This window comes from Oncorhynchus clarkii, chromosome 22 (assembly GCF_045791955.1).
Source record: "Oncorhynchus clarkii lewisi isolate Uvic-CL-2024 chromosome 22, UVic_Ocla_1.0, whole genome shotgun sequence".
Classification (NCBI taxonomy): domain Eukaryota; kingdom Metazoa; phylum Chordata; class Actinopteri; order Salmoniformes; family Salmonidae; genus Oncorhynchus; species Oncorhynchus clarkii.
In genome coordinates, this window is record NC_092168.1 from 14,520,637 (window position 1) to 14,545,602 (window position 24,966).

The following is a 24,966-nucleotide window of genomic DNA, read 5'->3' on the forward strand; positions in this document are numbered from 1 at the left end:
AAAGTTATTTTACAACTATCTTATGTAGGTCATTCTGCTTGTTTTTATGAGCTCTTCTGACACATTTTAATTTCACAACTTTTATCATACCTTGCTCTCACAGACACATCAGCTGAGAGGGACCTACAGAAGGTCTTACAGCAGCTAGAGCCCCAGATCACCTTCCTAGAAGAACTGACGAAGATGGGCGGAGCAATGAGAACTGTGCTGACAAAGATCCTAACGAATCAGCAAACATTCAAGGACCTGAGCATGGGTAAATATGTCTGTTTCCACTTACTCATAGTGCCATTGAGTGATTTGTTAATCTGACCGGGGGGGGAACTATCAAAAGGTGACATGATACTAATCAATATTGCCAAACCATAATAATTCAATGCTCCACACATGCTAATGAATGTATGTTAGTTTAAAACATATCTCATATGTAAATATGCCCTATAGGTCAAGAAGAGAATGTATTTGCAAAAAAGAACTACGAGAACTACCTGTCAGCACTGAAGAACTCAGGCCTGGTGTCTGTGGAGGAGAAGGCCCAGACTGGGGCTGCAGAGCCCACACGAGGTTCTGAGACAGGGGCTCTGGGCTTACTGGGTAAGACCTCATCCACTCTTTAGGAGTTGGAACTCAAAATAAAAGTCCCTGATAGCATGCCATTTGTTGTAGTATGGAAACATAATGGAAGTAGTGTTTCTCAATGACTCATTAATCAAGGAAATAAAGAAGTAATGGCTGCCATCTGTCTCTGCTCTGTTTTCTTTAGGAGCCGCAGCACCATCCAGCTCTGAGTCTAATAAAGAGGTATGTGAATATTGTATCAGAATAGTTAGTCTTTCTTCTCAGTATTGAAATATAGATACAGTAGTTATAATACTTCCCATTGTTTTTCTTAAAGGAGGATCAAGATGGGCAATCTATTGGACAGAGAAAGAGGGTGAAACTAAGTAGCTCAACCAAAGGTAATTTACATAACAAGCATTACATTATATGTAATGATGAATGATACACAGATTTTTTTTTTAAGTGATAAAAAAAAAAATGAAACTCAACATTGGCAGGAGTCACCAGTTTGAATAATGTATATTCTCTCCTTAGATCCATCCATTATGGACTCTCTGAAACACAAATGTTTTCTGGAGGAGTTGCTGTTTTGGACAATAAAGTACGAGTTTCCTCAGAAGATGGTTACTTTTCTACTGAACATGCTGCCAGATCAAGACTACAAGGTATGTATTTCAGGTTGTAGCTGTAAGTCTAGTGGCTCTGCTGCATTCTTTAAAACATTTTTTTTTAGAGAAGCTGTTATGACTGCAGAATGTAGTCAATTATTACCTGTTTGATTGTTGTGCTTTTTTTGTTGTTGTCGTTTTGTAGATCACCTTCACGAAAACATTTGTTCAACATTATGCGTTCATCATGAAAACTCTGATGAAAAGCCAGGAGTCGGATACCATGTCCAACCGCATCGTACATATCAGTGTACAGCTGTTCAGCAATGAGGACTTAGCACGTCACGTGACGGAGGAGTGTCAACTCCTCGACATCATGGTCACTGTCCTCCTCTACATGATGGAGAGTTGCCTTATCAAAAGTGAACTTCAAGGTGAGCCGTGTTTGAGTGGCCATCCTGATGATTGTTTGACTGACTTTGTGAATCTAAACTGCTTCCCACACTACCAAGCCTCATTGTGGACGGTCACTCTTTTTTTTTTTTCTCTCTCTCGTTATTTTCAGATGAAGAGAACAGCCGCCACGTTGTGGTCAACTGCAGCGAGGCTCTGCTGAAGAACAACACTTACTGGCCTTTAGTTAGCGACTTTATTAATATTCTCTCACACCAAAGTGTAGCGAAGAAATTCCTGGAGGACCACTCACTGCTCATGCTGTGGATGAGCTTTGTGTCCTTCTTTCAAGGTAATTCCCTGTGGATTTAAGAATCTGAATAGCAGTGGTAGCTGGGACTGTGATATGTGTCAGTATTTGCCTCAAGGATGACTAATCGTTATTCCCTGGTAGCGTAGCTGGTGTGATTTTTAGTCTGATCTTTATCTATTGGAGTCATGTGCTATCATCAGTCTCTGTTAATGGCCCAGTGCAGCCAAAAATGTGATTTTTCTGTGATTTTATATATTTCTACACTGCGGTTGGAATAATACCGTGAAAATATGAAAACTATCATAATATCATTTTAGTGTAAGAGCTGTTTGAAAAGACAGCTAGAAATTTCAGCTTGTTTTGGTGGGATGGGAGTTTTGGCCTGCCTGGTTACGTCACCAGGCGGTAAATTAGTTTTAATAGACCAATAACAGTGTTACAATTTCCCCTCCCCACTCAGACCACTCCTAGGAAAATTCTTGCTTGGGGAAATTGCTCTTTTTTTGTAAGGTAACCAGAAATTATTTTGATATTGAGAGTAAGACATCTGCATTGGCCCGTTAGTATCTGCTTAGTCATATGACGCAATATTAGTTCTCTGTAATTCCCTTCCATTGGTGGTAGTCACTGCTTATTTAGCTGGTCACTATTTTCAGTAGCTGAGCAAGATGTCCAGCAAAACAGATGTTATGTGCCATTGAAGGCAACTTTTATTTTACACTTCTAGGAATTGAACCTGACAAAGACAATTACGGAGCATGTTATTCCTTGGCCTCGTTCAACATTATAGCAGACGGTGCAGGCAACCACCGACTGACTGCGTCATAAATAACTACTCATTATTATTTGTAGATCAGTCAGTCACCATTTACCCACAATGCCTCATGGATTTGATGCTATCAAACACGGCCCTTGTCTCTATTAGAATTGTCTGTGCAGCACTCCTGCTATGTGTCCACCATAACCCTAAAAATAACCCCTAGCCGCAGAAACTGTGGGCTGGAGTATCCACTTACTTAGGCAAGATGCAGAGAGCATAGTGCCACTATGTTATGGTATGAGTGTAGGCTGCCCTTACATACATGTGATTCCCCCCATTCTTAAGACTTAGCTAGATGTCAACTAATATGTTTTCCGGGTTAACACTGCTTTGTGAATGAGACGACAGTAATGCTATCTGTTACGTGATGACTAACCCTGAAAGCTCTTGCCTGGTCCTGTAGGTATGAACTTGAATAAGCGGGAGTTGAGTGAGCACGTGGAGTTTGAGTCCCAGACGTACTATGCAGCATTTGCGGCCGAGTTGGAGGCCTGCGCACAACCAATGTGGAGTCTCCTCACACACTGCAAAGTCAAAGTGAGTCCAATATCCCTCTTAATTGTAATGCAGATCACGTTACGGCTATTTGACATTCAGGTGTTAAGCACAGAAACCGAAAATGATTATACCACGAATCATTGTTTATTTGCAGGAGACACAGGAATACACCAAGACGGTGGTGCGCTACTGCTTGGAGACTCTGCAGATCTGGTTTGATGCCATTGGCTTTGTGGATGAGGTAACTCTGCAAATATGCACAACAGTCAGGAAGCATTTTGTAGACAGAGGTTTCCTTTAGTGTTTATATCTGGTCTCTGTTTCTCTGTAGCTTGCTCCAAATCAGGTGACGTTTCACCTGCCACTGCACCGTTACTACGCCATGTTCCTAAGCAAGGTGTGGCAGATCTACAACACTTTTAAGTTCTGTTCCTGGCGCTTAAGCTCTCTTTGTTGTGAGTTGACTGTGTCTATTGTCTCACAGGCAGTGAAGTGCCAGGGGCTTGACCTGGAGAGTCTCCTCCCAGACCAAGAGATGCTCATGAGGATCATGGTCCATCCACTCCAGATTCAGGTATTGCACCAATAAAGGACCATTACACATGCCATTTCAATGCCTTGATAATGCCTCACATGTCAGAAGAAGTTGTGGGTGAATACGGTCCTGCAATGTCTAAAAAGGAAAGGCTGACTTCCCTCGTATATCCAAACAGTTGTTAGTCTATTATATACACACACACACACACAGTGCATTCGGAAAGTATTCAGACCTGAGAACAGGTTTAGATTTTTATTTAGCAAATGTATAAAACATTAACATACCTTATTTACATAAGTATTTAGACCCTTTGCTATGACACTTGAAATTAAGCTCCTGTTTCCTGTTTCCATTGATCATCCTTGATGTTGCTACTACTTGATTGGAGTCCACCTAGGGTAAATTCAATTGATTGGACATGATTTGGAAAGGCACACGCTTGTCTATAAATGGTCCCACAGTTGACAGTGCATATCAGAGCAAAAACCAAGCCTTGAGGTCGACGGAATTGTCAGTCGAGTTCTGAGACAGGGCTGTGTCGAGGCACAGATCTTGAAGGTCCCCAAGAACACAGTGGCCTCCATTCTTTAATGGAAAAAGTTTGGAACCACCAAGACCCTTCCTAGAGCTGGCCTCACAACCAAACTGAGCAATCGGGGAGAAAGGCTGACAGAGGTCCAGAGTTCCTTTGTGGAGATGGGAGACACTTCCAGAGGGATAACAATCTCTGCAGCACTCCACCAATCAGGCCTTTATAGTAGTGGCTAGACAGAAGCCACTCTTCAGTAAAAGGCACATGACCGCCCACTTGGAGTTTGCCAAAAGGCAACTAAAGGACTCTCCGACCATAAGAACAATATTCTCTGGTCTGATGAAACCAAGATTGAACTCTTTGACCTGAATGCCAAGCGTCACACCGGGAGGAAAACTGGCATCATCCCTACGGTGAAACATCATGCTCTGGGAATGTTTTTCAGCGGCAGGGACTGGGAGACTAGTCAACATCGAGGGAAAGATTAACGTAGCAAAGCACAGAGAGATCCCCAATGAAAACCTGCTCCAGAGCGCTCAGATCCTCAGACTAGGGTGAAGGTTCACCTTCCAACAGGACAATAACCCTAAGCACACAGCCAAGACAATGCAAGAGTGGCTGCGGGACAGGTCTCAATGTCCTTGAGTGCCCCAGCCAGAGCCCGGACTTGAACCCAATCAAACATATCTGGAGAGACCTGAAAATAGCTGTGCAGCGACGCTCCCCATCCAACCTGACAGAGCTTGAGAGGATCTGCAGAGAAGAATGGGAGAAACTCCCCAAATACAGGTGTGCTAAGCTTGTAGCGTCATACCCAAGAAGACTCGAAGGGTGTAATCGCTGCCGAAGGTGCTTCAACAAAGAGTAGAGGGACTTAAGTAAATGTGATTTTTATTTAAAACAATCTTTACCTGGTTTTATTGTCATTATGGGCTATTGTGTGTAGATGAGGACAAACTATTTAATAAAGTTTTGAATAAGGCTGTAACGTAACAAAATGTGGGAAAAGTCAAGTGGTCTGAATACTTTCCGAATGCACTGTATATGAGTAGGAGTCGTCGACTGACTTGTTTAAGCGGTTCCTGTGTGACTGCACTCTGGAGGTACCTTAATATTTGTTCAGTGTAATGTATACAGTAGGTACATAGCAGTTTATGTTAATGTCCCTTGTGTTTTCTTGTAGGCAAGCCTGTCGGAGATCCACAGTAACATGTGGGTCAGAAATGGTCTGCAGATTAAAGGACAGGCTATGACCTACGTGCAGTCTCACTTCTGCAACTCTATGATCGATCCAGACATCTTTCTGCTCCAGGTATATACTACTTTCTTCAAGGTGATTACAACATTAGGGATTGTTAGGTCCTAAACTCCATTCAATAATTGGGAAGAACAATCTTTCGACAGGTGTGTGCCTCGAGGCTAGATCCAGACTACTTCATCTCTTCCGTGTTCGAGAGGTACGGTCGACCCTTCTGGAAAAGTCCTTTCGACCTGTCGTTTTTCGACGAACTTCATTGACCTTGTTTATCATCACCTGTTGAAAAATCCCATTTTGAGTAACTAGTTGACGAGTAGCCCGGAGGTTTTACTGGCAGTAACATGTGTTTTCATATGCAGATTCAAAGTGGTGGACCTGTTGACCATGGCCTCTGTGCACCAGAATACTGCACTTGACGGGGAGCAGGAGAGGCCAATGCTGGAGGGAGCCTTGACGTTTCTCGTCATCTTGTCCAGTCTTCGCATCCACTTGGGTAAGTGCAGATGCAACAAGGGAGAAGAAAGTTGTACATCAACAACAATTGGTATGTTTGTACACTATATTAGTGTTATCCATCGGTTTTTATTTTTATACATTTGTAATGAATATTTCTCCCTTTCGTTGATAGGCATGGCAGATGACGAGATTCTTAGAGCCGAGATGGTCTCCCAACTGTGCATGAACGACCGTACCCACAGTTCACTGTTGGACCTCGTATCCTCACTGTTTTATCAGCCTCACAATTCACAGTATAATTAATTGAACATCCTTACCCGTGGTTAGTATGTTCTCACTTTGATTCTCATAATGACTTGTTGGTAGCTGGATATTTGGTCTCCAGATTTTCTGTTGTCAGTAACCTTTTTCTGAAGCGCTAGTTTTTTATTTTCTTGGTAGCATGTGTAATTGTGTTGTCCTTGTTTTACAAAATGGAAAACCCACCAAAACACCTTGTTTTCATCAGACCTCCCCTTGTTGGTACATGTGACTTTGATCATGACTAGTTTAATCAATGAAAAATTTAATAATTTAACACGCATCAATCTTGCCGTTTTTACATTTTGGGATCACCTTCAATTATGCTGCACATTTGCCCGGGTACATACTTTCCTGAAGTGAATATTCAGATTCCTGAGAATCCCAACCCCAAGAGTGGGATCGTCCCAGGAAGTTGCAGCTTTGAGGAGATGCTGTCTGCCGTGGCTGACTTCAAAGCCCCAGTGTTTGAACTAGGGGGTTCCATGCAGCAGGGCATGTACACACCTAAAGGTAAGTTGTCTATTGTAGTTCCTGGCTTGGGATGTGTTCACTAGGGAAAGAACGGAACTAAACTGGGAGGGACCTGGATTTGTGCAATAGAAACTCTAGTTTTCACTTCAAAACCGTTTTACAACGGTGCAATAAGTTTTTGCTGCGGTGTGTGACTAATGAATAGATGCTGTCCAAAAGCTTTGTTGGATCAACACCAAGCATATTGTTTTCATTCAACATAATCACTGCTTTTTCACCAGTCTGCCTTGAGAGGGCACTCGTGCACCACAATTGACTCTAGTTCTACCCATGCAGAAGCCTAGGGACTTGCACAATTCACAAGTTTCAATCAAGACGTGGTCCCTCTTGAAGACTTAATTATTGTCCTGTACACAATTGAAATTGGCCTAATTTTTTGTGTTGTTTGTGATGGAGACCTCATACAGTCTGTATAATGTTTTATGAGACCATTCTGTGATGATATGATTGTTCTGTTGGTGGTTTTATTAACCCTTATTTTACCTGGTGTGTTCTCAGTCAACTTATTCTCATTTACATAGAGACATTGGAAAGGTTTGTGGGTAGGTGGTAACAGCCAGAACCGCATTAGATTTGTGTCATTGGAGGCGTCAGATTGTCATTGCAACGCCACATTTCCTGTCATTGCACATTCCACTTGGGGGCAGGCTAACGCCACTTTCTGAGGCCCCACGAGAGGGAAGAAAGAAAAATAAGAATTTTATGGCAACGTGACTTTTTAGCAGCCTTCCTCAAGTATTGGTCTTTCTGTTTTCCAGCGGAGGTGTGGGAGAAGGAGTTTGACCCCATCATGGTTATTCTCAGAACAGTCTACCGTCGTGATGTCCAGTCAGCAATGGACAGATACTCAGCATTGTAAGTTAAGTCACCAAGCTCATCGTCTCCAGCAAGAAATGAATGGTTTATTTTACAACCCCCCCAAAAAAAAGTGTGAAATAATTTTCAGGTTTTGAATGACTAGGTGTGAGTACATAGTTATTTTAACAGTACATTCAGAATGTTATGTAGTTCTGGTTCGTTAAGTTTTACAGTTGGGATGGTCATGTTTGAAACCGAGTGGGTGGGTGTCATGCCCTGCATAACAATAATAATAATTCATTTAATTTGTAAAGTGATTTTCTCAGACCCAAGATGTAATTCAAAAATATATATAAAAAAAATAACAAACAAAGCTGTCATCAGGTCCGGAGCACATGAGAACAGAATTAGCAGAGGTTCTTGAAAGCTTTTCTGAACAGCACGGTCTTGAGCTCTGCCTTTTTTAAAGAAGGACCGACACTGCAGCCCTAATAGTGTCTGGGAGTATGTTCCAGAGCCGCGGAGCTGCGCAACTGAAAGCCCTGTCACACATAGTTTTTCGTCTGTTAGAGGGCTGCTGAAGGGAGACAGACCAGGAGGAGCGACGGGTGCGTATTGGGCAGCAGAGTAGAATGAGGTCGAACAGGTACTTGGGCCCTGAGTTGTGGATAGCTTGGTAGATGTAAACCAGGATTTTGTAGTCGACGCGTGAGCATGTGGGGAGCCAGTTGAGGTTGAGGACATGTGCAGCACATTTCTGGACATTGTAGCCTGTTTAGGCACTTGACAGATGCACCAACAAAAAGGGCGTTTACAGTAGTCCAGACAGGATGAAATAAAGTCATGGATGAGTCGCTCACCTGCGGGATGTGATGGCATAGGTTGTAATCTGGCAATGTTCTGTAGATGGAAAAATGTGACTTACTGGCTCGCTATTCACACCTGTCCTTGAAGAGGGGTTCGGGCCAACGTGGTGAAGAGGGGTTCGGGCCAACGTGGTGAAGAGGGGTTCGGGCCAACGTGGTGAAGAGGGGTTCGGGCCAACGTGGTGAAGAGGGGTTCGGGCCAACGTGGTGAAGAGGGCGGGGTTGGTTCCAATATTTTAGTTGCAAGCTGTAATACAACTGAGAATCCTTCCTTGTGAGATCTAGGTTGGACGTCTCCGAAGACAAATGTGATGGTTGGGGTGGAAGAGAGAGATGGTGTTAGGTTCATTTCCTGACGATCTCTTTAAGATGTGAAGTGACTAAATCCACTGAAGTGTCCTCTCCTGGCAGCCCTTCTTAATTTGAAATAGCAGTTTAAGGGCAAGGAAAGATTACATGAGTAATGGATGAAACATTTTTCTTGCTCTATGATTTCTGTAAATACCAAATGTAGGCTATATTGAACCAAGGCAATTTTAGAATTCCAAGCTATTCAATCCATGTTGAACAACAAATAAGAATGATTGAGTTATTTTTAGATCACATGTTGAAACGTGTACGGCGTGTAGTAACCCTGTCATGACACCAGGTGATCGTATTTCCCCCTTGAAGCATATTGAAGCTGCAATTTCCCCACAAGTCTGTGATAGAAGGCTTATGTTACTCGTGCACATTGTTGGAATATGACGGATTGCCTGTCAACCAGGCCACGTTGTTATATAACCACGATTCTTTCATCGCTAATAGCTTGTCTTTTCAGCCGATCGGCTGTTATTTTGCGTAGACTGACAGGTGCCGTGTGGTAAATTCCTCAGGAGATGATTTAATGTTACGTTATTACCTATGCGTTTGTGATGTTGGGTTGAGCTCTATTGATTATTGCTTGGAATTGACCTGATTTGTTGTTGTATCCAGCTTGAAACAGTCCGGGATGCACACGACGGGGAATCCATGGCCACCGTACAAAGAGCGGACTCCTCTGCACCCATGTTACAAAGGCCTGGACAGGCTGTTGCACTGCAAGACTCTTCACATTGTCATCTTCACACTGCTTTACAAGGTGACCCTTCCAACACCTCTTCACTCACTCGCTTCATTTGTCCCTCAAAGAAACACCTGTGCATAGGAATTTCATTGTCTCTGATCAAATCTGATGGTGAGATTTGCCCTATGGTTGAATTTGGCAGAACTATAATGGAATGTTTTTTGTTTTTAGATCTGGCTGGATCACTCCAACATGTCTGAGCACGTTCTGTGCATGGTGCTCTACCTGATTGAGCTGGGCTTGGACAACCAGGTTGAAGAGGACAAGGGGGATGAGGTTAGACCTTCAGCCACTCAGACGACGTTCGTCAGTTTCTTCCTATGTGCCCTTCACATTAACCCCCTTTCTCATGTTCCGTGACTAGGAGCCTTGCATTGAGGAGCACTGCCATGACAGCTGGTTCCCAGGCACCAACCTCTTGTCCAACCTGCACCATGTCATCAACTACGTGAGGGTGAGGGTGCCTGAGACTGCCCCCGAGGTGAAGAGGGAGAGGGAGCCCCCTGCCAGCACCAGCGCCGAGGCATCCAACTTCGGCCAGGTCAGTTAACACCCTGCCTGCACACTGGGTGGTACTGCCTCGACTCATGTATTCATGCTACTGTGTTCAGAATTGCTTACCTCTGGGTAGATGAGGTATAATGTTCCTTCAGTATACTGGGTATTATGTAGCCTGTCATATCTTTTGATGTGGAGAGGTCGCTCTTTGCCAGGGCCATATGTGTTAAAAGCACTTACGTAATGTTGTTTTTGCCGTACTTCTGCTCCACAGAATTCCAGGCGTCTGACAGGGAATTGGAGAGAGGTAGCGGTTTGCATTTTGAGTGTTTTGTTTGGTCTTACTAGGAAGACCTGGATGATGTCCTCAGGGCCTTGCACTGTGTTCTCTTCTGACTGTGGTGTAAAACCTCCATTACGATGTTATTCTCTTGTTCATGTCTTATGATTTGTAGCCATATTTAGGTCATTTTGAGTGTGTGGTGTTGTGCTCTGATGGGGTTGAATCTAAGTGTATAATGTGAGTCTGGGTAAACGCTTTTTAACTGCATGTTACCTTGATTGATGGCGCTCCGACAGGGCTGTGTGATGTATGTATATTTAACAGTGCTCCCATCCATTGTCAGGGCAAGTCATTGCAATTGTTCCAATGTTTTTCACATTTTAAGGGGGGGGGGTTGAATTTTCCTCTCATAATATGAACTAGAACTCTGAGGTTTCTCTTGAAAAGTCAGCAGAATTAGGGGTATTTAATGTGACTTCGATATGTGCGCCGTGCCCATCTGCTGATGGCAAGGGGGCCTCCTAATGTAGGGATGCGGGATCCATCATGCCAAAATGGATTTCTGTGACGTTGTAATTTGAGCAGGCATTTGTGTCGTGCACATAAACACTCCATTGAAAGACAGCATTTTGACATGGGACCGTCTGAATTGGAAGGAAATGTGGTCACATGGGTGTCTCTCTTGCTCTCCCTCATCTGCATGTGTTTATTGAGAGGGCCATGGTTTGTGCTGCATGTTTGGAAAGCAGGTGTGTGTAGGAGAGATCTGACGTGTGCCTCTTCTATTGGTAGAATGTGCGGGAGGCGCAGGTGTTCAGCCTGGTGGCGGAGCGCCGGAGGAAGTTCCAGGAGATCATCAACCGCAGCAGCACAGAGGCTAGCCAGGCGGTGCGGCCCAAGAGCAGCTCCACTCGCTGGGTCCCGCCCGGCACGCCTCCCCAGCTGGTCACCGAGATCCTGGAGATCCACGAGAGCATGCTCTCCCTGCTCATCAAGCTGCACCAGAAGTTGTCGGCCAAGCAGAACTCGCTGTCGGCCACCTGGCTGGAGGACATGGACGCCAACCCAAACCGCCACGCCCACGGGGACGGCATCACCGCCATCGAGCGCATCCTCACCAAGGCGGCCACGCGTAGCCACCAGAGCAAGCGCAGCATCCAGGAGATCTGTGGGAAGGTCTTTCCTCCCGTCGCTCCCAAGAAGAACAGCCCCACTGCCAAGAAGACCATGGATAAGGAGGAGAGGTTTGTTACAGGTTGCCACTCCGTTTGCAAAACCATCAACTTATGTGGTGTCTCTTAAAATGAATACAATAATCAATGTTGAACTGTTTCAATGTGAGGACTTTATTAGCTTTTGAAATTAGAAATTATTTTTTGAAGTTAGTCAAAGGGCATCTGCAGAGTATGAATTTGTAAAAAAAAATAATAATAATATTCAATCAGCGTACATAGAGCCTTGTTCTCGGGCTGTTGCCAGGGCGACTGTGGGCCAGCCAATGGCAGAGGAAGCTGAAAGGGGGTGCTTCACATTTCTCAGACGGGCTGTCTGTGCCCCTGACGCTGTCAGTGGGAATTACTGAGCTGTGGCGCTCCTGTCACCATTTGTTTATGTCCTCTTATTAGGGGTCTCTATTTACAGTCAACCCTGCTTGCTGGAAGTCTGCACAGGATCTACAGCCATCCACATTAGGGAAGTAATCACCTTCACAGCCCAGCACCCAGTCGCATACTGTAGCCGTGCTCAGAATAGGCTCTTACGTTGTAGTTTGTATGTATCAGTGTCCAATGCTACAAAGCCAATCTCGCATGATCTAGTGTGCCTTTGTGGCGGCGTCTGAGGAAAAACAAGCGTTGTGTAACGGGCAGACCAGTCACTGTCTGGAAATGGTAACGCACTGGTTGGTGAGTGGTGGTGATGTCAATGGCTAGCCATTGAGAGAAGGGCTTTCGGTGCATTATTAAAACGAAGCATTTCCACTTACACATGGAAGCTGTTGCTATGGTGATGGGCTAACCCAATCAGTGAAGAGAATGGGCATTACTCCTGCATCAAAATAATGGAAGCCTGGGCCAAATGCCTCAGCATTCTATTTTAAGTACACATTTTGATTAGAATAGCTCTGTAGGATTTTTGGTTTGTTTTATGTGTGGCGGTGTCACCTCAAGTCTCCGACTATTTCCAAGCTATGCAACACTTTGACACTTATGTGAAATGGTATGACTGTGACTCTTTGTATTGATGGCAGTTTTTATATGGAAGTAGTCTTCTGTGATTTTGAAGTTTTGTTTTCCGTTCAGGCGTCAGAGGGCTCGAGAGAGACAGCAAAAACTCCTGGCTGAGTTTGCCTCCAGACAGAAGAGTTTCATGGAAACAGCCATGGATGTTGGTAAGGCAGTGACTCATTTGGTCCAGCACCATTTCTCATTCTCAAAGCGCATTCCTATTGTTTTCCCCATCTATGAGTTATTGTGAATGTTGGGTCGGTCTTCTCAGAAACCTTTCCAAGCTTCTAGCTGTACTTATGTATTGACAGATTTATTCGATGGCGTAATATATATGCTAGGACTTCTTGGATACTGGGCCCGGTTCGCTAAAACATTGAAGTGGACTCCACGCCACTCATGCTGAGGACATTTTATGGACTCGTTCCATTATAGCCTTTGAAGGAAAGAAAGCTTTGCCCCCCCCCCCCCCCCCCACTGTGGCAAAGTGACACTGGCCACAGCCCTCGGCCCTCCCATGGACTACCTACACTTGTTAGGCGCAATGAGAGGAAAGCACTCCCCTGGGGTTGGAGCCGTGCTGGTCGAGTGCACAGCGGATCAAAGCACTAATAGTGGTATGGACTCCCAGGGACGACCCTGACCCAGCGTGGTTAGCGGATGAATAATGGTCTCTGTGATCAGAGGGAACACTTAGGCAGGGTTTAACAATGTAAATGGAGTTTGCCTATTTGCACAGATTTTGAAGAAACGTACAATTGTTTGAGTAGTAATTTCGCCATCTTATTTGCAGGTGTCCCTGCTGACAACGCCCCACATTTATTGAATGGATTAGCTTGCGTGTCCATCTCCTCAGTATAAAGATTGGTCATTGGCTTCTCATGAGCTATGTTTGTTTCACAGATTGAATCAAAGGTCACAGAGGATATGAATATTTGTGCTGGGATTTTGACAAGGCAAATAGGTCCAATGGTGAAAGCATCTGTTCAAACACGAATCTCCCAGTGCTCTTGGCCGCAGTGGTTATGGGCTTTGTGGAAAACCAAAGATAAGACCGACATCCGGGTACTATGATGTCTTGTGTTTTTATGCGCAAAGACAAAATCCCCTTTTTGTGAATTCCCGTTTAGTGTTGCATTTTTGTTCTCGCTCCTAGCTGTGTGCCACATGAAAGATTACCATTTTGAATACGGTGAGGCTCATGCGTTTCAAGATATGATCCTATTGTTTCTGAGCATTCATGCGTTTGACTCGGGCAACAGATGTTGCGAGCATCTGCTTTTTAAATGGATTTTGTAGCATGACTTATTATGGGCTCTAAATTGGAATGTTTATGATCTAGATTTTCACGTGTAAATGACTTTGGACAGTGATTTGTTTACGATTGAGCAGTAGTAGGCCAAGCCCGTTGGAGGGCTGAAAATGCCACCGCATCCTTCATAGGATGCCATCTGAAAGCATTCAATTTGTCACGACAACTATCCTCACTCAATCATGCTACAGTGTTGACTGCAAAGATTTTACACGTATGTTGTTCAGGAGCGAAAAATAGCATAGCCAGGCAGTCGTCCTCCATAGCAACACCAGTGTCCTTGTCTCCAGCTCAGCGTGCACTGACGGCCCGAGGCCTGAGCTGTTCCGTCTAACGCCAACTGTTTTTTTTTCATTTCCCCTGGAACACACCGACCTCTCCCGAGATCAGTCCACCTGACGCAATAAATCAATTCCAACACGGGGTTGACATTTCTATGCCGTATTTGCTGTTCAAATTGAAATCTTTTAACGTTTTTTTTTCAAATGAAATTTACATCAGTAATTAATCTCTAGTGCCACGCCAATCACTTGGACAGAGCAAGCAGAGAGCTGAAAGTGTTGACGCGAGGCACAGTCCTTTCCACTACAGTAGAATGAGTGGTGGACCAGTATGTCTGAACGCTACCTGTGCTTTTGTCAATGCTTATCCTCTTTAACCACCCCTTCTCATCTTGCAATTGAGAAAATGCAATTGTATAGGAAAATACATGCTATTTCACTGAAGTGGAACTGTTGAGACCCGTGTCCCACCGAATAGAACTAGTCATTGATTTGCTCTGAATTATGAAAGAACAAAGTAATTGAGCGTGGTATTATTTCTAGGAAGGAACGCAAGCTTATCTGGCACCTCCTCAAATGGCATTTTATTAACTGCCTGTTTTAGCCAGCCCCAAAGACAGCAGTTTCACACCACATTACCGCCACACATGGCTTGCCAAGATCAACCCCGAGCTCCAAGTACTTATTCCAATATTCCAGTATGTCTCCTCGTTTAATGTCAATTGCTCAGAGAATCTGTTTTTAGAATGTAAAATTGCTATCCAGCTCCAAATGGGATTTGTTCTAGATGATATCTCCAGCATTTCTGATGAAGCCTTTTATTTGTATTTTTATGTGGTATTAATGAAGTGTTGAAGTGAGGAACCAAAAGTAACCCTCTTGTGTTGTCGTGTGTCTGTCAGAATCCCCGGACACTGAAGCAGCCATGGACCTGGGTGCCTCTGAAGTAAAGGAGTCTGAGGTCCTCTATGACTGTGTGATCTGTGGCCAGAGTGGCCCTTCCACTGAGGACCGGCCCACTGGCCTGGTTGTTCTCCTCCAGGCCTCCTCAGGTACTACTGCACTACATCCCCCCCAGTAGCCCCCTCCCTGTTTCACATCACTAGATGAATGGCCTCACCACCGTCCTGGTTTTGTAGTTCAATTTCAACCACCACCTAATGAAATGGCAATACGGAGTCATTTGAACAGGGTAGTGTATTTCATAGATAAGAACATTAGCATTCCCTTCGCACGGCCCTTGCCGATTTAAACCAAAACAGTTATTCATGGCAGCTTGGCTCCACCATATTGGAAATCTAATTTTAATAGGTAGTTGAGCTGTTTTAATTGGCTCATTTATCATTCACGTTGATCCCTGGCTGCGTTTTCATACAGCCTCTCTCTGCTAAGAGTTAATTTCGATGCCATGCTGCCCAGACAGAGGATCATTCACTGTCATGAAAATAAACGGCATGTTTTATTAGTAATTAGTTGCGGTTTGGGAACACTTGCAGCCTCAAGGTCAAAAGAACACCTTATATGCTCTGCCAACTGCTATTTCATATGATGCCTATCAAAAGACAATGTAAACGCTAAGTTAATTATCTCTCCGATCATTATTGCACACGGTCGTCTTGTCCTTAGATTGGAAGCCATAATCATTGGGAGCGGGATATTTTTCCCGGACTGCCGCTGATTACTGAGAGGATGTGCGGGAGACGAGCTGTCATTATCGACTGATTTATCACTCACTAATCTCTGTTCCTGATGTGGAAAAGGGGAAAAACGTCTGCTTTTGACTACAGGCATTCCTTCAACGTGACATGTTTTCCACGCAACCGCTGCCCCTCGATTGTTCTATGTAAATGTTATGCAGACTTATAAATGGGAATCTGAGAGCTCCTTATGCGTAGTAATACATTATCACTCACTAACGAGCCCCCGTGCTCTGACTCTTTCAGTGCTGGGACACCGATGCAAGAGCGACGAGGCGAAGAAACTGCCAACCACTGACGAGGAGCGCATCTACCCAGCGGACACGTGCGGGGCTGCTCACGACGTCAGGCTGGCTCTCATGCAGAGCTTCTTCAAAGATGTAGGTGTCTGACTCACTCACTTGGTTACTTTGCACACATTTTATAAACTGTATAGCTCTCGTGTCTTTGGTTTTGATCTATCAAGTAAAAAGGCTCACTGTAACACACAGGTAAGCATTCCTATTTTTTGTTGTTTTTTTTTTACATTTTATTGTGTACTTTTTCCTCCTTTTCCTTCCCAACTGTTGTGGTATCCAATTGGTAGTTAGTCTTGTCCCATCGTTGCAACTCCTGTACGGACTCGGGGAGGCAAAGGTCGAGAGCCATGCGTCCTGCAAAACACGACCCATCCAAGCCGCACTGCTTCTTGACACTGCTCGCTTAACTCGGAAGCCAGCCGCACTAATGTGTCAGAGGAAACACTGTACAGCTGGTGACCGAAGTCGGCGTGCATTGCGCCCGGCTGCAACAAGGAGTCGCTAGAGCGCGGCCGGCTGCGACACTGCCCGGGATCGAACCCGGATCTGTAGTGACGCCTCTAGCACTGCAATGCCTTAGCTCTAGTCGCCACTCAAATCATTCGTAAATCACCGAGTTGCGTTTAATCGGCTAGTCTGTCAGTAACTCCAGCAGCCTGAGAGCGGAGATAATGAGGCATGGAGGATTTAGACCTCCCGACAGACCTTCTCCTCCACCTTATTTTTTTATTTTTTCCCTCTCTCTCTGACTGGGAGCACTGAGGCAGTTAGTCAGCGACTAAGAAACACTGACACTGTCTTTCAGTTTTAGCTGCACTGCTATTCTTTCGTTCTTTCTCCAGAGAATGTTACTGCCTTACTGGCACATAGAAATGTAAATTCAGGGTTTAAAACTGCCACTTGCATTTGCAACCCTTTTGACTTGGCAGTGCGACACCTAATTTGAATTGGTTGGTTGGGTGCCAGTGATTGTTTTTTGATTTGTAATTCAATTTTTAATTTTTAATTTATTTTTTGCTTGTCACATTAGTTTTTGGTTCGCAATTGGCTTTAAAAAAAAACTATCAAGATTTATCCAAACAATGGGAATGCAGACCATTCAAAAAGTTTGGTCTGAAGTCTTGGCGATGCGCAATTGTCATCGTGCTCTGTTTTTGAATTAACATTTCAAAAGGCTTTCCTAACAAATCTTCCCAATAAAAAGTTGACTGCAAAGTAGGCCTACCTGGCAGACTATCACAATTTGTATCAATCGCGGGGCATTTGTTTCGCTAACTCTACCATCACATGTAGCCTATATTGACAGTACAAAAACACAGCTAGTCAAACGGTCTCTTGCTAGTCGCTCAATTGACGTTTTTTTTTTTTTACCTCAAAAGTAGTCTACTGATGCGGTTTCAGCATTATGGACTTTTTGTAGTTTTTCTATAAAGTGTGATTTAAAAAAATATTAGTGATTGAGAACCTGAAAGAAACTAAGGGAAAACTGAATTTACCAAAATATAAAATGTATTGTATAGGGCCCTACAACTGTAGATATTTGTTTTCCCCCTCCAAACTATCAATGTAAATATATTGTCAAGTTAAAATGTAATTATTTGTGTATGGAGGGTGGGTCATTATAGGCTACTTGCTCAGCCCGCAAATTTAAAGAGAACATTTAAGTGATTCACGCATTATCTGCTTTCCCGGGCACAGTGTTCTTTGCATTCGGGCCAGTAGCTTTAGCACTGGCCCGGTGTGCCACTGGCAAAATTACCTGAATGTCAAGCCCTGCGAGTGCATGCTAATTTAAAAATATGGCTAGTTGTTTTTAACCTGGTTCTGTATAAAATGCAGTTACATGATGGGACACAGGTCAGGAGAAAATTGGTGTGACCAAATAATGTGCTGGTGGCATCAACTGAAAAAGTGGGAAAAAGTTTGTCTAGAGCCTTGTAATTCATTAGAAATGTAGTTAAATTAATCTATTGTAAACTCAGCAAAAAAATAAACGTCCTCTCACTGTCAGCTGCGTTTATTTTCAGCAAATTTAACATGTATAAATATTTGTATGAACATAAGATTCAACAACTGAGACAAACTGAACAAGTTCCACAGACATGTGACTAACAAATTGAATAATATGTCCCTGTCAAAAGTAAGTAATGTACTGGCTATACGCCAATCCGACCATCACCCCTGGTGAGACAAAACCACGACTCGCCAGGGAAGAGCACTTTTTGACAGTCCTGTTTGGTCCAGCGACATTGGGTTTGTGCCCATAGGCGACGTCGTTGCCGGTGATGTCTGGTGAGGACCTGCCTTACAACAGGCCTACAAGCCCTCAGTCCAGCCTCTCTCAGCCTATTGCGGACAGTCTGAGCACTGATGGAGGGATTGTGCGTTCCTGGTGTAACTCAGGCAGTTGTTGCCATCCTGTCCCGCATGTGTGATGTTCGGATTTACCGATCCTGTGCAGGTGTTGTTACACGTGGTCTGCCACTGCGAGGACGATCAGATGTCCGTTCCTTTTCCCTGTAGCGCTGTCTTAGGCGTCTCACAGTACGGACATTGCAATTTATTGCCCTGGCCACATCTGCAGTCCTCATGCCTCCTTGCGGCATGAATAATGCACGTTCACGCAGATGAGCAGGGACCCTAGGCATCTTTCTTTTTGTGTTTTTTTTTCATAACTGTGACCTTAATTGCCTACCGTCTGTAAGCTGTTAGTGTCTTAATGACCGTTCCACAGGTGCATGTTCATTAATGTTTCATTGAACAAGCATGGGAAATGGTGTTCAAACCCTTTACAGTGAAGATCTGAAGTTATTTAGATTTTTACGAATTATCTTTGAAAGACAGGGTCCTGGAAAAAGTGACATTCTTTTCTTTGCTGAGTCTATATATTTCATTTCTACCGTTATGGAACTTCAAAGGGAATAGACTCTAACCTGTCTTGTGCTGTTCTCTTGTCTGTTTCGCAGAGTTCCTGTCTGCAGTCAGTCTCAATAGGCTGGGATGGAGGTGTGTATGTGCAGACCTGTGGACACACCCTGCACATAGACTGCCACAAGTCCTACATGGAGTCACTGCGGGTAAGAGAGTATCTATACAAGAGTATGGATTGAAATAAGGGAGATGACATGAGGCAGTCCTACCCTGTATCTGTAATAATCCCAAGTGCATTTTTTTACACAGAATGACCAGGTGATGCAGGGCTTCTCTGTGGATAAGGGAGAGTTCACCTGCCCGCTGTGCAGACAGTTTGCTAACAGCGTGCTGCCCTGCCGCCCGGGCCGGAGCACCGAGGTGGTCAGCTGGCACATGCCCAGCAACAAGAAGACCTCTGTGCTGGTGAAGGAGGTGGAGGACCTGCAAGAGCAGCTGGGATTTTTCCCAGTAAGCACCACTGTAAGGCAGAGAGGTCTATACAGCTTCACCCCAGTCTGTTCCCCTGATCACTCCATCTTAACGCATCACTAGCTGACAAATGAGACTGACACTAACAATATTGCAGCTTTTTTAGTGGTACCCCAGTTTGGCCTCCGTTCATATTGAACCGGTCATCTCCTGGCAAACCTTTGCTGTGGTTTGTTTCCCGTACCATACCAGTGGGTGACCGTTATGTCGAAATGACCATTGTTGTCAAAATGGAGATGCTATGAAGTCACTGTGTAACCTTTCCCCTTCAGACGGAGTCCAACCTCAGTAAGGAGATGGAGTTGGTTATCAAGGACATCAAGAACACCACCCAGAGGAAGTACATGGACTATGGCAAGAACCCTGGTTCCCCTGACAACGACTTCCTCTTCATGTACTCTGTGGCCAGGTGAGGGACACCACAGTCTGCTCCGAGACTCTTCAAAATAATACCATTTTAGAGACTCCATTTGTCACAGTCATACAGAGAATTCTCAATTTCAAGCTAGACTAAGTGAAAGTGCACCCTGCTGACAGGCCTTGGAGATGTGGGATAGACTGGTCACTGCGGGCTATCTTTCAGTGAGACTGTGTTCCTGTGGCTAGTGACCCCCTCACCTTGCTCCAGTCAGACAGGGAGGTCCTCCTTCACTGCTCTTATTATGCACACCACTGACTATTGTCTGGTGGCCGCTGGCTGCCTGTCCTGTCTGCTCCTTTGTGCTCTTAAAGCCAGCTCCCTGCCTGACATTAGCCTACAATAACTGGGCACAGAAAGAGAACTGCAACCTTTCCTGAGTTTAGCCTAGTTGTATTTTTGTTTTGTTTTTCTCCCATTGAGTGCACTTCTTCGATTTGAGAAGGGCTGCTTGAAAAGGCTTTTGTACATTAACTTTGGTGTACAGTCGAAGCGTATCGAATTTGTCTTTGTACCTGCATCGGATATATAGAGTATTTTGAAGAAGGGAAAAAATGAAGTTGCTCGGAACCTGTGAAGGTTTTCTTGATTGCCTTTATTCATACCTCTGCTTGTACTGCAGTGTGGGGCTGGAAGTGCTGCTTCTAAGCAGCTTTGTCAGTTACGACTGCAGTAAAATGGTATTGACTCTGGTTGGTTCCACCATCCTTTGCCTAGTCTTTTATTACCTCTGACTGTATGGATTTATCACTCTGCCTCCCTTTGACTGATTTGAAGAGCTCTTTTTCTCCTGAGCGCTTATTCACAGTTTTGTTGCGCCGTGTGTTAGAGCCCAAATCGTCCTTCCTTGAACAACACGCTCTTCTGTAAAAATCTGGAGGTAGCAGGCGCTCTGCAGTGCTTTTATCATAACCTGAAATTGATCATGCGTTACAGGGAGTAGAGAATGCAACCGTCATTCTATTCTTTCACCAGAGTGTTGTGGGAAGGCCTTGGTCCCTCGCCGACCTTTCCCCCTCCCCATGACACGGTCCACTCAACCGGTTCCTCACCCTGTGCCCGGCAGAAAGAAATCCCTGCTTCCTGTGTCTGGGTTTCTGTTGGCTTTTACAAGTTCAGTGAACAGTGCAAATTGCCTGAGGAATAGACAATTCCTCTGTCACAGGGGCGCTCTTATCAGTAGCAGACAGATGGAGCTTGGTGCAGCTGCATTATCTATGTGAAATTGCTTTTTCATACAGGGAGCCCGAGGATTTTCCCCCACCTTCCCAGCCGTTGGGAGGAAATGGCCAGTGGCAGGATGAAAACAACTCCAGTTCAGTCTAATTTTAGCAACACCTACTGTATCTGCTTTTAATATCAATGTATTCTGTTATGGCTTTTATTTCATTATTTGGTGGTGCAAATGTTTATATTAAATGTTTGGATATGCATTGGGAATTCACAGCAGAGATTATACACGGAAACTGTGGATGAAACAGCTGTTATGCTAACAGCCTAGCTTGTGCAAACCCGGAACCGTTGAAGTTCTGTAATTTGTTGATACGGAATAGCTGGTCCAAAACAAACACAACAACAAATCTGATGGGTTTTTATAAAAAGGGGGTAAAGTCAGTCACGCATATATTGAGGATAATTCTGCTAGGTGATGCGTTTAGGTTTGCCCACTAGCCCTACTGTTTTAGGTTGCTAATAGAGCCCGACCAATATGGGATTTTTCGGTCTGATACAAATTTTTTATGGAGGCAAAAGTCACAGAAATATCTGCCAATATTTATTTATTTTTTACACGTTGTGCTCCAAAGGTTTAACGTATTCTGTAAATTATGACTTCTTAACACAATATATTAAAATTAACGTTATTTAAGAACATTTTATTTGTGGATTACAGGATATCCACCAAAAAGCAACTATATCCTGTATAAATATGGCAGTAAATTATACCTTTCTTTAGTTTACTTTCTTAGGTACAACTTAAAGATGTCTATGGCAGTGAATAAGAAGCATGCAAAGGTGTTTGTGCTAAACCACCACAAGGGATGGCTGGTTGAATTAAACTGTCAAGTAAATCTGAAACTGCACTGTCCACAAATAAGCGTTGAAATGCAGTAACATGCCGTTTGTAGTGTTTACCACTAGGTGTCAGTTTCAACGTTTGTCTCGAGTTGATTTACTACAGTGTTTACAACAGTCACAGGTCATGTAAACAAACACGTAAATGGCAACCTTTGACGAGCACAAGTTGGCTGTTCATTACGACAATGTTTTGTCATAGAAACCATATGTACCTTACATTGTTATTAAATAGGACATGTACTGGCTATACATTTCAACTGCAAATGGCATGCGCTGATGACTGTTTTATACAGGCAAAATCTTGCCGCGCTGGTTTTGGTCACACGTTTTCATTTAGTTAGCAAACTAACCGTAGCTACTTATCTCATCGTGAATGCAACCACATGGACTGAATGATAAATCTGCGACAACGGTCTTGCTTTTTGCAGATTGCATATTTCACAAAACGAACTAAGCCTATTAGCTAACATAATAGGTCCAGACACTATAACGGTGTTACGTTTGTGTCATGGACGAGTATTCACTAGGGCTAACAGTGTCCAGTGTTCGCACTAAAGTAGCACAGATTTCTAGCTAGCTAAGCAAACTACCTTGCTGGCTACATAGCCAGCTAATTGTGAGAAGGATGATGAGGACAAGGCTGCTTGCTTGGTGAAGTGTGTTTCTTGTTTATTTGACCAAGCCTATGGCTGAATGATGTTCCCTCTTCAGGCAACATTACCCTTTTTTTATGTCAGAAAATTAGCAGACTTGTTTATTATATGTTTATAATGTCGGCGCTTTCTGTGGGATAAAACACCGATACAAATATTTGTGAAAGGCTAAAATCAGCCGCTAAAATCGGTCAATTGATTAATCGATATGCTCGAGTGGCTACTGCCATAGCCGGTAGATGACAAGAAGGAAGGTTAATAATCCACTTTTTTGTTGTTGTCCTGTTTCTGAATGGGGGGGAAAACTCAGTCAGACTGCCTGAGCTAACAATGGCTGTGAAAATGCGTTAATCTTCCTCTTGTCCCTCTAAGTCCTACCAGTATGCTTAGTAATGGTTGTGTTTCCTCAGGACAAACCTGGAGCTGGAGCTGGTGCACCGTGGAGGTAACCTGTGTTCTGGAGGTGCCAGTGGTGCAGCCAAGCGCTCCTGTCTCAGTGAGTACAAGCATTTCGCTACACTCGCATTAACATCTGCTAACCATGTGTATGTGACAAATAAAATTTGATTTGATTTGAGTACACCACACCATTCTTCTGGCCTTGCTTCCCACTAGATTAACATTAACCCTCGTCCATCCATCTACTCTGCTACTGCTCGACCACGTCGCTATTGTGTACATCTGAAGTATGCCGTCGACCCATGTTTCATATCATCGCATTTAAAAATTTATAATAATTTTGTTAAAGAGCATTAAGTATTTGTCTGTTTACATTGTTATTTTATGATGAGGTTCATTGGTATTTAGGCTGACGAATACGGTGACTTGTGGGTGGCGGGGACGCCTTGTCTCATCGACCTTTTGTGTAATGAAGTGTCAGAGTTGAGATTGGATTGATGAAACCGTTGGACCATTTGAAAAGATTGTCGATTAGCAGGGAAGGCGAGCTTGGTATCCCAGGTGAGCTGTTGCCGTTGTGTTTTCTAGACATGGATCAAGTGCTGTTGTAGTTGATTGTGTGGCAAGGGCGGCCTGCTCTGGGGGGACTGGGAATGAAGACTGAGTGATGTTGTCCTGAGCTGTGACTGGGCCCCACTGTAACAATGTCAAAGACAAAGCCTCAGAGAATGGTATCCAATGGGAAGACATGCAGACCGTGTAAGAGATGCAGACCGTGTAAGGTTCGCTTTTTGGATTGGCGACTCGTTTTTAGATCCCCCAAGGTGTTTCTCCTTTATTCTACTTTGTCATTTGAATTTGACCCTATTTTTCACATGTTAAACATTACTTTCTCCTAGTCAGAACTGAGCCTTTGGATGAGGGCATCCCATTTCCCTGCTCTGTTTTAATTAGTCTGTTTAGTGGTGATGCATTTTAGCTGCTCGCTGCACTAGTGAGAGGCCTGTCATCCTTGATTGGGGCAAAATACATTTCACGCTAGAGGACTGCCATTTTCTGAGCTACATTAACTTGCGTAGCTGCGCTGGCGGGCAAGTAGCAATACATTAGTGATTTGTCTTCGTAAGGAATGGGATATGGAGGGGAACGTGGGACATGCGATAACAACTATAACCCAAGTGAGTTCCTAAGCCATATCCCACAAGGCACTTACAGTGGCAAGAAAAAAGTGTGTGAAGCCTTTGGAATTACTTTGATTTCTGCATAAATTGGTCATCAAATTGAATCTGATCTTCATCTAGGTCACAACAATAAACACAGTGTGCTTAAACTAATAACACACAAATTATTGTATTTTCTTGTCTATATTAAATACATCTTTTAAACATTCACAGTGTAGTTTGGAAAAGGTATGTGAACCCCTAGGCTAATGACTTCTCCAAAAGCTAATTGGAGTCGGCTAACCCGGAGTCCAATAAATGAGAAGAGATTGGAGATGTTGGTTAGAGCTGCCTTGCCCTATTAAAAAACACTTACAACATTTGAGTTTGCTATTCACAGGAAGCATTACCTGAGGTGAACCATGCCTCGAACAAAAGAGATCTCAGAAGACCTAAGATTAAGAATTGTTGACTTGCATAAAGCTGGAAAGGGTTACAAAAGTATCTCTAAAAGCCTTGATGTTCATTAGTCCACAGTAAGACAAACTGTCTATAAATGGAGAAAGTTCAGCACTGTTGCTACTCTCCCTAGGAGTGGCCGTCCTGCAAAGATGACCGCAAGAGCACAGCGCAGAATGCTCAATGAGGTTAAGCAGAATCCTAGAGTGTCAGCTGAAGACATA

The 24,966-nt window shown here is 43.9% G+C and overlaps 1 protein-coding gene across 4 annotated transcripts in view; it reads left to right on the forward strand.

The window, feature by feature from the left end:
• The window catches only part of LOC139380434 (E3 ubiquitin-protein ligase ubr3-like), a 41,568-nt gene that overhangs the window by 2,708 nt on the left and 13,894 nt on the right, over positions 1-24,966 (forward strand). Inside the window, exons 3-31 of one of the 4 annotated variants that reach the window (XM_071123098.1) lie at positions 104-256; positions 445-594; positions 764-801; positions 896-959; positions 1,096-1,226; positions 1,375-1,603; positions 1,735-1,914; positions 3,099-3,232; positions 3,348-3,434; positions 3,525-3,590; positions 3,678-3,767; positions 5,447-5,575; positions 5,668-5,720; positions 5,881-6,014; positions 6,150-6,235; positions 6,649-6,790; positions 7,570-7,666; positions 9,451-9,595; positions 9,752-9,856; positions 9,945-10,121; positions 10,353-10,385; positions 11,154-11,605; positions 12,662-12,750; positions 15,082-15,231; positions 16,123-16,256; positions 19,142-19,252; positions 19,356-19,568; positions 19,850-19,986; positions 23,135-23,220. In XM_071123098.1, the coding sequence (XP_070979199.1) occupies positions 104-256; positions 445-594; positions 764-801; positions 896-959; positions 1,096-1,226; positions 1,375-1,603; positions 1,735-1,914; positions 3,099-3,232; positions 3,348-3,434; positions 3,525-3,590; positions 3,678-3,767; positions 5,447-5,575; positions 5,668-5,720; positions 5,881-6,014; positions 6,150-6,235; positions 6,649-6,790; positions 7,570-7,666; positions 9,451-9,595; positions 9,752-9,856; positions 9,945-10,121; positions 10,353-10,385; positions 11,154-11,605; positions 12,662-12,750; positions 15,082-15,231; positions 16,123-16,256; positions 19,142-19,252; positions 19,356-19,568; positions 19,850-19,986; positions 23,135-23,220 (3,795 nt within the window). The remainder of the gene's footprint in view (positions 1-103; positions 257-444; positions 595-763; positions 802-895; positions 960-1,095; positions 1,227-1,374; positions 1,604-1,734; positions 1,915-3,098; positions 3,233-3,347; positions 3,435-3,524; positions 3,591-3,677; positions 3,768-5,446; positions 5,576-5,667; positions 5,721-5,880; positions 6,015-6,149; positions 6,236-6,648; positions 6,791-7,569; positions 7,667-9,450; positions 9,596-9,751; positions 9,857-9,944; positions 10,122-10,352; positions 10,386-11,153; positions 11,606-12,661; positions 12,751-15,081; positions 15,232-16,122; positions 16,257-19,141; positions 19,253-19,355; positions 19,569-19,849; positions 19,987-23,134; positions 23,221-24,966) is intronic. The other 3 variants (XM_071123099.1, XM_071123100.1, XM_071123101.1) reach the window with 3 other exon arrangements.